The following is a 13353-nucleotide window of genomic DNA, read 5'->3' on the forward strand; positions in this document are numbered from 1 at the left end:
ATTATCTATGCATTGTCACTTTAACTATACCTACATGTACATATTACCTCAATTACCTTGATTAACCGGTGTATATAGCCTCGCTACTGTTATTTTTACTGTTATTTTACTGCTTTTATTTTTTACTTATCTATTGTTTACTTAACACTTATTTTTCTTAAACCTGCATTGTTGGTTAAGGGCTTGTAAGAATTTCACTAAGGTTTACACCTGTTGCATTCGGCGCATGTACAACTAACATTTGATTTGATTTGATATATAAAACAGGAAAATCACATTTTTGACTGCACTGGGCCTTTAACCCTACAAAGCTTATCTGAAAAGTATTGCATACCAAGTTGTCAGGTATATCTGAGCTGAGCTCTACCTCTTTATTTCTCCTTGTATCCTATACTCAGATAATTGTTTGTCAGGCTAGATTTTCCTGCAATAGAGATAAGTAATTTTCTTTTCCAAATGTTTCCTCTCCTTAATGGTAATAGGAGCAGTCAAGATAGGATATAAAGGTAATGGAATGACTACCCCAGAGAGATTGTCATCAACAATCACTCGTCTGCTCTCTGTTTTCTTCCCCAAGCACACGTCTTATGTCCCAGTCTATCACTGTTTCTATTGTGATCCCAGTACCTTCATACGTGTCCGTCCTAACTAGTCAAGCACTCTCTCGGTCCCCCTTTTCCTGTCTGAATCCTTGTGTGTCAGAAGAAATGCCAATCAGATGTAGCCAGTCAGTTACAGTATACTATGTTCTTTGTTCAAACCTGTGAAAAAAGAAATGCAATATCCTGGCATCAAGTAGAGATGCTGAGACGACATCAACAAACCCTTTTGTCTTGACCTCTATCTACCCTTGTCTTCACTTTGATAGTATCTTCACATGGGTGTTGTGCTTGTTTTAGGCCAAGATAAATGTGTGTTGTTTTTTGTGCTGAATTTGGCAAATACTACATGTAGGAATAGAGGAATTTTGACTAATCAGCATATCATAAAAAGCAGAGCAATATTTGCAGTACTAACCCCTATTATCCAACTGTGTGTTGACCTCTATGCATTGTTAATATCCTACATTTGCCAAGACCATTTCCATTTCTAAAATGGTATTGAACTCAGTTAGAGAAAAAAACCCATGTGAAATTACAGTATCTTTACACCCCCACCCCCCCCCCCCCCCACCCCCCCACCCCACGTCAGAATGATATGTCCTGTTTGTCCACTTTATACTTTTGTTTTCATTTTGTCCCTTTGTGCTGCCCCTGAATGATTAGGTATTGTCTCCTCCCCTCAACCTGTCTCCCTCTCTCTGATTGGATAGTGTGTGTGATTGACATGATTGTTTTGGCAGATGGGTGCCCTGGGTTGTGCAACAGCAACGGGAGGTGCGTACTGGACCAAGCCGGGTGGCGTTGCATCTGCCAATCAGGATGGAGAGGGCTAGGATGTGACGTTGCCACGGAGACCCTCTGCTCAGATGGAAAGGACAATGAGGGGGGTAAGAACAACATCCATCATTCTTCACTCTTTGCAAATTATATAACTTTGTGTCAGTATGATGGACTGTTGAACCAATTAGTTTTTATTTGATCAGTCGTATTCACAGGGTTGATATTCTGGATGGAACCCTATTCTCACATAAGGAGCACAGAGTTAGGGTGTAGTCCAATATCAAAACTGTTGCATCTTGGTCTGACAGATGGACTGGTGGACTGCATGGACCCAGACTGCTGTTCACAGAGCTCCTGCCAGGGCCAGCCCTACTGCCGCGGATCCCCAGACCCCACAAGCATTGTGGGCCAAGGTCAAGGGTCATCCTCCACTCAGTCGGCCCCCAGGGGCTTCTACGCACACGTCAGCTTCCTGGTTAGGCCTGGCGGTAGTCATGTGATACCTGGGGACAACCCTTTCAACAGCAGGTGAGCCCCATCGAGTCCAACTGTCCTGTGGGATGTCAAAAACATAGGAATTGTTATGCAAAAATCTGTTGTCAGTAGTGTATCATTGAAATAAGCTCAGTTGATCGATCGACTCTTGTCGTTTTTTCCTAGAGTTGCTCCTGTAGGACTAACTGTGGCATAGCTCTCTTAGGGACCTTGACTTGAAGAGTAAGGGTAAGGGTAAAAAATGTGTTATTGAGTACCAGATTGAGCAAACTGATTTGATGTATCAAACCTTAGTGGGATGTGAAACCTTGTAGTGGAAATAACAACATTTCATCATTCGTCAACATAAAGGTGTAAGAATCAATTTGCAAGCTAGCTTCTCAACAGACAGAAATGTATTTCATCGGGAACCTCAATGCACTCTCCCCGTCTGTTCTGAATCATAAGTAGAGTTTGGTTTGCGACTGATGGAGAGGAAATCATTGCCAACTGCGCGCCGAAAGCTTTGGGAATAAAATCCCCCCAACTCAAAGAATAGTTTGGTAGTAATCCTTATGTAAATGTCATGCTTTACCACAAATATAGAATGAGGCAATCCCCAAGCCGGTCTGGCAGAGGCATATTAGTTCACCCCCTGAAAATGTCAATTTTATTATCTTCATCTCTGTTAAGAAGTTGTTTTTATATTCACAGACGTTCTAGCAAATTGGAGTATTTAAGCACACAGACATTCCGCAAAGTTTGACTAAATTAATTACATTTCTGAAGCTACAAAAATCTATATAACTTAATTTGATAATTATTTTGGGCAAAATAGGGTGAACGGGATTCATAATAAGCACATTAGTTAAATTACATATCTTTACTTTATTTGGCTGATTAGACCATGATGGCTACTACCAGTAGAATTGTTTGTTTTGTCTAGACGTGCTGTATCCAATGTCTGGCAGGGCAGGGATGGAAATATCCTAAGAGGTATTTTCATTGTTACCTAAACCCATGGAAGAACCCATCCAAAACAAGACGGCTAGCCAAGTAAAAGAGAACAGTTTTCATTGTGTGGCAGGGTTTCATACCAATGCTCTAAAAACTCTCCTCTCTCATATGGCATAAAGACGAATACCTTACATGGTTTGTGTTGAGTCCCACAGCCATTTTGGATGTACCCTTACAATTCTCCCAACTGACTTAAAATTGTGTCTTGGACCAAACCACTGCTAGACAGTGACAAAGAGGGACTGTGTGAATTACACATTTCTTAGGTTATGCGACTTAATGTTTATTTAGGTGTCAGCTCTTGTAGGGTCAGCCAGCCTGTAGAAGATGAATGGCGAGACAAGGAGAGAATAGTGAACCTCCATAGCTCTTAAGGTGGCCTTATTCCCTTAGACTGCAAGGTAAAAAATGAGGCATTGTTATGCTAGGCATGTCGCGTTGAGGAAACAGAGAAGAGAAAGCTGTTGATCATCCCTGACTCATATCCGTAATGACCTGAAGATAAAGCCGGCAAAACGAGACACGTCGCGCCTCGCGGATCTGCCGCCAATGACAAATGCAAACGAAATACCTCAAGAAAATCCACGCTTGACATAGCCACCCTTGATGAATTGTTGATGAAGAAACATCCCCCTATCGTCTTGCCCCCTTCAGACTGTTGTCCAACTTAACAAATTACCTCACAATTAGGAATGCGAGAATGCACGTCGGGTCCAAGAAAGAGCTACGTGGAATATTTGGTATGGAAATGGCTCCCCCTGTAGAATATCAATGCTGAAAACGTGTACCAGGGAAACTGCTGAAAGTAAGAGGCCCTCGATGGCTGTGAAGCCTCTTTGGAATGAGTTATGGGCGGTTAAAAGGTCTAAAGAGAGAGGGCTGTTGCCGGGGCAAGCCATTTCATGAATAACAATCGCTGACACGTGTGTTTTTTTAACGGTCAGTAAATCAGACTGCCGGTACCCTTGCCGAAGGCGGACAGATGTTAGTGGCGATGACTGCTTGTTGACTGCTGGCATTTTGTTTGTTTACTTGACCCTCTTTGTGTTTGTTTACCGGTGCAGCCTGGCGTCAATCATCCGGGGTCTGGTGCTGACGGGAGACGGGACGCCCCTGATCGGAGTCAACGTGTCCTTCCGGGACTACCCAGAGTACGGCTACACCATCACGCGCCAGGACGGCATGTAAGAGAGCCACACACACACAGAATGAACATGTCCACACACCATCTCTGTCCTCCGAACAAGGTTCAGTGACGGTCTGGTGATATACTATCTCTGCTCCACCAGTGGCGAGATGTCATGGCGGATATCCAAAACAAGCTAGCAAATGGAAACGACAGAGCATTGTGCCTCACAACAATAGCTCATGCAAATGTCACAGTGTTTGGGGCCATTTAGAACAAGGCTATTTAAAATGCATTGAATCAGCCAGGGCAGAATGAATCTGCCAGCAGTGTAGACTACCACAGGATTACTGTCTGACCTTCTTGGGCTATTACCATGGAGTTGTGGTGCATGGTCTCACTCTTAACCAAACAAAGTCGTACGGGGTACATACAGTGGGGGAAAAAGTATTTAGTCAGCCACCAATTGTGCAAGTTCTCCCACTTAAAAAGATGAGAGAGCCCTGTAATTTTCATCATAGGTACACGTCAACTATGACAGACAAATTGAGAATTTTTTTCCCAGAAAATCAAATTGTAGGATTTTTAATGAATTTATTTGCAAATTATGGTGGAAAATAAGTATTTGGTCACCCACAAACAAGCAAGATTTCTGGCTCTCACAGACCTGTAACTTCTTCTTTAAGAGGCTCCTCTGTCCTCCACTCGTTACCTGTATTAATGGCACCTGTTTGAACTTGTTATCAGTATAAAAGACACCTGTCCACAACCTCAAACAGTCACACTCCAAACTCCACTATGGCCAAGACCAAAGAGCTGTCAAAGGACACCAGAAACAAAATTGTAGACCTGCACCAGGCTGGGAAGACTGAATCTGCAATAGGTAAGCAGCTTGGTTTGACGAAATCAACTGTGGGAGCAATTATTAGGAAATGGAAGACATACAAGACCACTGATAATCTCCCTCGATGTGGGGCTCCACGCAAGATCTCACCCCGTGGGGTCAAAATGATCACAAGAACGGTGAGCAAAAATCCCAGAACCACACGGGGGGACCTAGTGAATGACCTGCAGAGAGCTGGGACCAAAGTAACAAAGCTTACCATCAGTAACACACTACGCCGCCAGGGACTCAAATCCTGCAGTGCTAGACGTGTCCCCCTGCTTAAGCCAGTACATGTCCAGGCCCGTCTGAAGTTTGCTAGAGTGCATTTGGATGATCCAGAAGAGGATTGGGAGAATGTCATATGGTCAGATGAAACCAAAATATAACTTTTTGGTAAAAACTCAACTCGTCGTGTTTGGAGGACAAAGAATGCTGAGTTGCATCCAAAGAACACCATACCTACTGTGAAGCATGGGGGTGGAAACATCATGCTTTGGGGCTGTTTTTCTGCAAAGGGACCAGGACGACTGATCCGTGTAAAGGAAAGAATGAATGGGGCCATGTATCGTGAGATTTTGAGTGAAAACCTCCTTCCATCAGCAAGGCCATTGAAGATGAAACGTGGCTGGGTCTTTCAGCATGACAATGATCCCAAACACACCGCCCGGGCAACGAAGGAGTGGCTTCGTAAGAAGCATTTCAAGGTCCTGGAGTGGCCTAGCCAGTCTCCAGATCTCAACCCCATAGAAAATCTTTGGAGGGAGTTGAAAGTCCGTGTTGCCCAGCGACAGCCCCAAAACATCACTGCTCTAGAGGAGATCTGCATGGAGGAATGGGCCAAAATACCAGCAACAGTGTGTAAAAACCTTGTGAAGACTTACAGAAAACGTTTGACCTGTGTCATTGCCAACAAAGGGTATATAACAAAATATTGAGAAACTTTTGTTATTGACCAAATACTTATTTTCCACCATAATTTGCAAATCAATTCATAAAAAATCCTACAATGTGATTTTCTGGATTATTTTTCTCATTTTGTCTGTCATAGTTGACGTGTACCTATGATGAAAATTACAGGCTTCTCTCATCTTTTTAAGTGGGAGAACCTGCACAATTGGTGGCTGACTAAATACTTTTTTCCCCCACTGTACATTCCACAGAAAACATTCAGCTCCACAGGAAGTTTATCGTCATACTATTGGTTGTCTGGGTTTACTGGCATGTGTAGACCTTTTTATTGAAATCGGCACCAAAATATGTGGGTTATGTTTGTCTGGAATTAAAGGCTTATAATATTTAGTGATGTCTGGGACTGGCATAGTCACTCTTATGGAGCAGGAACCGCGGAGGTAGGGGCCCCTGATAGCCAAGGATTAGCCGATGTCTCCAGATATTCCGCCCTGTAACCCCTTGGACATAGCGCATGATAAATGACAGGGGATAATCGCACTTGGTTAGCCACCGTATCCGCTCAGGGTGTTAAGAGGGCAGAAACGACATCAAAGCTTGGCCCCTTGCAGCTGTGAGCTCCCCACTGCCCAAAGTGGATGGATAGAGGGGGAGATTTTTTTTTGGGGGGGGGGGGGGGGTCAGTGGAGGAGGGAGCGGTTTCAGGTCAGATGCACAGTTGTGTGTAAATGTGTGTCTGTGTTTCTCTCTCTCTCTGTGTGTGTGTGTTTGTGTGTGTGTGTGTGTGTGTGTGTGTGTGTGTGTGTGTGTGTGTGTGCAGTGTCACCATGCAGATGCTTGACCCCCTGGGTAGTAAAGCTGGCTGAATATATAGAGCAGCACTTCAAAGACTCGCCCTTCATTTCCAAACCAGTAACTGTTGCCTGCACTATGTGATAGTAATTAAAACTGGTCCACCAGAGAAACTAACTTCTCAACAAGTTCAGACTTTATAAATATAAATATAATAATAAGTGTCTCACTGCATCATGGTTGACTAAACAAACGTAATAAAATAGATTCAGTGAATGATAATAATATGTGAGCCGCAAAGAAATAAGACAACGGATAAGAAAAGTTATTTGTTCCATTGAAAAAATATAATCTGGTTTGTAGCCCAACATTTATGAATATATATTTGAGTTTCCACTAAAATGCTTTGTCTTCCGGAGAGAAGTAAATGTAATTTGGCCAGCCTTCAAGGAAATCACACTGGGTAAAAATGTAAATCTATTTTTTTAATCACTTCTCCACGTTCATGGGGATGTCTCCAGGTTTGACCTGTTGGCCAATGGCGGTGCCTCGCTGACGCTGAGTTTGAAGCGTGCCCCTTTTCCCACACTGCACCGCACCGTGTGGTTACCCTGGAAGGTGTTCCACGTGATGGACACTGTGGTGATGAAGAGGGAGGACAACGATATCCCCAGCTGTTACCTCAGCGGCCTGCTCAGGCCCAGCCCCATCATCCTGGCCTCGCCCCTGTCCACCTTCTACAGAAGTTCCCCCGAGGACAGCCCCATCATCCCTGAGACCCAGGTAAGATTAGCCCTGGTTCTAGTACCTACTGCCAGGTATCTATTTCCCACAGCACATGGCATACACGGCAGTGTACAGCTGGGTGCATTAAAACGTTTCCCTGCACTGCAGTGCAGGTAGAAAAATATATATAATTCTACAAACTAGCGTTGCACGGTATGCCGTACTTTCGGTACTTCTGTCAAATGTGTCTCACATCATTTACGGATTGAGAGGATTGAGTCTGTCTAGTAATTTGTCTGAACCTTCTCAAGGGGGCAATAGCTAGACAGCTGACATGGCGCGAGCCACTTTTGAGAAGAAAACAAGAAGAGAGAGAAAATGCCAACAGCATGGCCTCTTCTACTTCCATGCCTGCAGCTTGTTGACAAAACTGTCTGCAGAAGCGAACTATGGGAATGTTCTGCTTACAGAGCAGATGATGAGGTTATATGAGTTGGTTATTTGAATCAACTGTGTAGTGCTAGGGGCAAAAACAAAAACGTGCACCCAAGGGAGAACCCAGGACCGATTTGGGAAACACTGATTTAGACTACTTGCTAGCAGTAGCCAGCCAGCCAGCAGCCCTGGGCAGAGCATTGCACCCTGGGAAGTAAAATGCACTCTGGGAGTCATAGTATGCTGTGTATTTCTATGGTGTGTAGACTATAGGGAGATAGTAATGGTCTCTTTTTGTAGGCACTAACTCTGCCATGGTTCGTTGGACAAAGCCTATGAGGAAAATTTATGGTGTTTTGGAGGGTTTTTGGATAAACTCCGAAAAAAATGTCTGTGGTAACCTTATTTTCTGCGTTTATTCCAAAACCCCTTTCTTTCCCCATTCATTTTTCCCATAGGGATGGCTGAACGAACCAGAGATTTTTAGGACTACAAGCTGGAGAGCTCTATTGCAATATAGAAGCTTCAGAAATTAGCTTCAACGTGTTTTTTAGGTAGTTTTGGAACTAAACTATTCATTTAATACATTCAATGATTTAGCTGTAATGAATAATGAATCATAGGTCTAACAAATGTCATTTGACTCAATATTATGGCCGTAGATTAGCAAATTAACCCTAATATATATCAAATCACATTTCAAATGTAATTGTTTAGATGTAATTGTAAAATTATCTTGTCTGCTCTGAGTCTCAGATATGGTTTTACATAAGGAAAATTGAATATATTCTTCTGTTATTTATTATGGTGTTTTATTTTAGTTATTCTACCAGTTATCAACATATTGTTCAATGTTGAAAAAATTAAGCCCAGTGGTTATTCTGTGACATTAGCTAATACGCATTCTTTTTTTTGCTGTGGTATCTTTCGGTATCGAGTATCGTTTTGGTATTGAGTATCGTTTTGGTATTGAGTATCGTTACGGTATCGTGTATCGTAATACTAAACCTGGTATCGGTATTGAAGTAAAAAATCTGGTATCGTGACAACACTACTACAAACTAGATATAACTGCACCAAAGGTTCCAGACATGCAGTTCATTGCATGGGTTATTGTTAGACGATTGCAAGCAAACTTGGCATTTGGTAAAGTTGGAATCAACCTGTGAGAGAGTTTGTCACATTAACGATGTACCATTGCTGCAGCACAGACATTTTGAAAAGTAACTTTTTAATGCACTCAGTTATATGTTCAGTACCTTTTCATAACGAATTCTGCTCAAACTCATAGGTCCTACACGAGGAAGTGGCCATACCTGGAAGTGACCTCAATCTGGTTTACCTGAGCTCCCGCACGTCCGGCTACAAGCCCATCCTCAAAGTCCTCATGACCCAGGAACGACTTCCGTTTGGACTCATGATGGTCCATCTGATGATTGCTGTCATGGGCAGACTGTTCCAGAAATCGTTCCCTTCTTTTCCCGACCTCTCGTATACCTTCGTCTGGGACAAGACAGACGCCTACAACCAGAAGGTCTACGGCTTGTCAGAGGCTGTAGGTGAGTTCCTGCCGATGATGAAACACAGCTGTCTGGAGATGTTATGTAAACATCGTCTGATAGTGGTGTGTGGTCCTAATGTAGTCTAGGAGGTTGAACTTTGGATTAACTCCTGGCATTGATATCCTTTGAACTTCCTGATTGTTTTTGCAGTCAGAGGCATCATTGTTTTGCAATATGGCAAAACAGATGGAGAAATCCCAGACAACTGCATTTATGAAGGGCACTATTCTGCTGACTTTGTTTTTTTGCATGTGTAATTACTCACCAGTTGAACCATGGGAAAAAAATAATTATTTTTAATGTCATGCCCACGCTGTTGTATTTTGGTCCATAAATTAATTCATTTTGATAAAAATCAACAACATATTATTCCAGGTAATATGGTAATTTGACATCCAGATGCACTGTGAGCTAGCAGTATCTCAGACTTTATATGCTTGTAATGCCTATTGGCATACTAGTAAACACTCATCTGAGAGTATATATCATACCCACAGAGAAGATTCTACAATCATAAAGAGATTTTACAAGTTCAGGCTTTTTCATACAGTAAAAGCCTCATCTTCTTTTTTACAAGCTCCTGGTAGATATTGATAGATTCATTATTTACCATTGTTGTTTCCAGTGTCTGTGGGATATGAGTATGAATCATGCCTAGATATGATCCTCTGGGAGAAGAGGACAGCCATTTTACAAGGTTATGAACTGGACGCCTCCAACATGGGGGGATGGATGTTGGACAAGCACCATATATTGGACATTCAAAATGGTAAGACTTTTTTTACACGGATCAATGGCGATGCTGTGTGTGTGTTTGTTTGTGTGTGCGGTTGTAGGATGGAAGCGTCATGGACAGGAGGTCTCTACCCTCAAATGCAGCATTAAATACTCAGATGAAGATTAAATATGGTTCATCATACCATTTACAGATAATAGAGGAGAGTTTTGACAGGTCGATCATTCATATTAATGATGTAATAAATCAGATACAATGACCCGGGGTGCAGAGCTCCCATCCTACTCAGAGATTCCATCCTACTCAGCCTTTTTGCAACAAGAGGGCATTTGCGGGCCAGGAAGGGAAACATTTCTCTGTATAGAAGTTACTGAAACCTATGCTGTAGTTCTTAGCTTTTGTCATCCAAACTTCTCTTTTGAATGAGTGTAAGAATAAAACACCAGACAGACAAAAAACATACTGCATGATCAGGGCCCTGTTCCATAAAACATCTTAAGTAAATGTTCCCCTTATCTTTTCCCTTAAATTTAAGTCAGTTGCACAAAACATTTAAAGTGTATACCCCCTTTAAATTAAGTGAAAATGTTGCCCATGAAGTCCCTTAAGTGATTCGTTCAGTATGGATTTCAATGTAAACAGCATTTGTGATGGTGAATGTTGCTTTCCTCTGCCCTGGTTTCAAAAGGAAAACATCCACCAGCTAGCTAGCTAGCTAAACAATGGAAGGTGCACTATCCATGGCTATAAAACTAGCTGGCTAACTAGCTACCTACTCTGTAAGTTAGCTTGACGTGCTAGAAAGTAGCACGTCAAGTTGAGAAAAAAGTAACTACAATAAATGTTTTATTATCTCTGAATCAATTTGGTTCTCCTGTCTTGAATGTAGAAGTTCTATTTTGGGATCTCCCAAAATAAATGGGATCTCTTTGAGGAGACCTTCAGTCAGTGAATCAGGTTGTCTCCATGGTAACCAGAGACTCTTTCTGCCATAGGCTACATGCCTTCAAACTACCATAAAACCCTTAAATTATGCCCTTACCTAAGGAAATGTTTGAGAGGCTCTATGCAACACCCTTAAACAATTCCCTTAGGTAAGGGAAAATTATTCATTAAGGTAAACCCTTAAGGGAAACACTTTAGATGGTTGCACCATTACTACAGCGAAAACGGATTGCTTTTAGCCCAAACAGGTAAAAAGATATGACCCATATTACCGGCGCAATGTTTTTTTTATTCCTATCGTGAATTGGCTATACATTCATAAACAATTTTGCGGGCTGTTCCAAAACCACTCGCGGGCATTTGTTTACACCTTGATCAGTCATGTAACCTCATTAGCTAGCTACCACCCTGTACTCAACCCTGCACCTTAGAGACTGCTGCCCTATGTACATAGTCATAGGGTCACTTTAAAAAAATTTACATACTGTTTTACCCACTTCATATGTATATGCTGTATTCTAGTCAAGGCTCATCCTATATAACTACTGCTGTACACACCTTTTCTATTCATATAATATCCATAATGTCTATACACACCATCATATACAGTTGAAGTCGGAAGTTTACATAAACCTTAGCCAAATACATTTAAACTCAGTATTTCACAATTCCTGACATTTAATCCTAGTAAAAATTCCCTGTCTTAGGTCAGTGTCACGGATTCTGCCGAGGCTGCTCCTCCTCCTTGCTCGGGCAGGCTTCGGCGTTCGCCGTCCCCGGAGTACTAGCTACCACCGTTAGATGTTTCGATGTTATATTGGTTTTGTCTGTCTATTGCACCTGTGTCCGTTTGTGTCTGATTATGTGTCCTATAAGTTGCCTGCTTTGTGTTGGTTAGTTTGTGTGTTATTGTACGCCTGTCCGTTGGTGCTGCTCTCTGTTTTTTGTTTTGTAGTTTACGCACAGTTTGCGTAATCGCTCGCCTCTGTTTTGTGTTGAGGCCGTTGTTTGTATTTTTGCCTAGTGTTTACTAGTAAAGTCTGTTGGACTAAGCTTCAGTGTCCTGCGCCTGACTCCCACACCACATTTACATCAGCCCTTGACAGAATAACACACCACTATGGAGTCAGCAGGAGCAGCGGCGGCACCCAAGTCGCTGGAGGAACGGATCAGCGATCAAGACACCATGATTCGGCAACTTGGGGCCGCCATGAACGAGGTGTCCAACACTCTGCGCCGTTTGGTCACTGGAGAGGTGCCCACGCCTTCGCACACCTTACCATCACCATTGGCCAGTCCTCCTCTCCCAGCACCGGAACCCAGTGGCATTCGGCTCTCGCTCCCGAGGGCATATGATGGTACCGCAGCCGGGTGTCAGGGGTTCCTCCTGCAGGTGGAACTCTACCTGGCCACCATACACCCGGCGCCCTCGGGATACGAGAGCGTCTCCGCCCTCATCTCCTGTCTATCTGGCAAGGCGTTGGAGTGGGCCAACGCCGAATGGAGGGGAATAGACGCCGCCACCATCACCTACGCGGAGTTCTCCCGCCGCTTCAGGGCTGTGTTCGATCATCCACCTGAGGGGAAGGCGGCAGGGGAGCGTCTGTTCCACCTCCGACAGGGGAAGAGGAGTGCACAGGAGTTCGCCCTGGAGTTCCGGACTTTAGCGGCGGATGCGGGGTGGAATGAGAGGGCCCTCATCGACCATTATCGGTGCAGCCTACGAGAGGACGTTCGTCGTGAGCTGGCCTGCAGGGACACCAACCTATCCTTCGACCAGTTGGTGGACATTTCCATCTGTCTCGACACCCTGCTGGCTACCCGCGGACGTCCCGAATGGGGGTCGTCCATTCCGCCCTCCAGCACCTCCGAGCCGATTCCCATGGAGCTCGGGGGTGCTGGCGCTAGGGAGAGGAGGAAAGAGAACCCGAGGGGGGCCGTCCCCTGCACCAACTGTGGCCGTGGAGGGCACACTGCGGCTAGGTGCTGGGGAGGGTCTCCTGGGAGAGGGGACAACAGGTCACGCACTGGGGAGTCATTTCAGGTGAGTAGGCGCCCCACTTACCCAGAGCTCTCTGTTGGTCACCTGTGTATACCTGTGAGATTTCCACAGGTGGCACCTCATTCCCAGCACAAGGCGCTAGTAGATTCAGGCGCAGCTGGGAATTTTGTTGATCGTGAATTTTGTTCTAGGTTAGGAATTCCCCTTCGGCCGGTGGAAGCCCCCTTCCCTGTTCATGCCCTAGACAGCCGGCCGCTGGGGTCGGGGTTGATTAGAGAAGTCACAGCACCACTTAAGATGACTACGCAGGGGGGTCATGAGGAGATCATTCAGTTTTATCTGATCGACTCCCCTGCGTATC

General features: G+C 44.0%; 1 protein-coding gene across 1 annotated transcript in view; it reads left to right on the forward strand.

The window, feature by feature from the left end:
* The window catches only part of LOC311107897 (teneurin-3), a gene marked incomplete at its 5' end in the record, with an annotated part of 171745 nt that overhangs the window by 117433 nt on the left and 40959 nt on the right, over positions 1 to 13353 (forward strand). The window contains 7 exons of the mRNA XM_084150489.1: positions 483 to 506; positions 1343 to 1489; positions 1691 to 1910; positions 3938 to 4057; positions 7108 to 7369; positions 9039 to 9306; positions 9935 to 10078. Coding sequence (XP_084006615.1) covers positions 483 to 506; positions 1343 to 1489; positions 1691 to 1910; positions 3938 to 4057; positions 7108 to 7369; positions 9039 to 9306; positions 9935 to 10078 — 1185 coding nt within the window. The remainder of the gene's footprint in view (positions 1 to 482; positions 507 to 1342; positions 1490 to 1690; positions 1911 to 3937; positions 4058 to 7107; positions 7370 to 9038; positions 9307 to 9934; positions 10079 to 13353) is intronic.

The sequence above is a fragment of the Coregonus lavaretus genome (genome assembly GCF_964263955.1).
Source record: "Coregonus lavaretus genome assembly, chromosome: 32".
Classification (NCBI taxonomy): Eukaryota; Metazoa; Chordata; class Actinopteri; order Salmoniformes; family Salmonidae; genus Coregonus; species Coregonus lavaretus.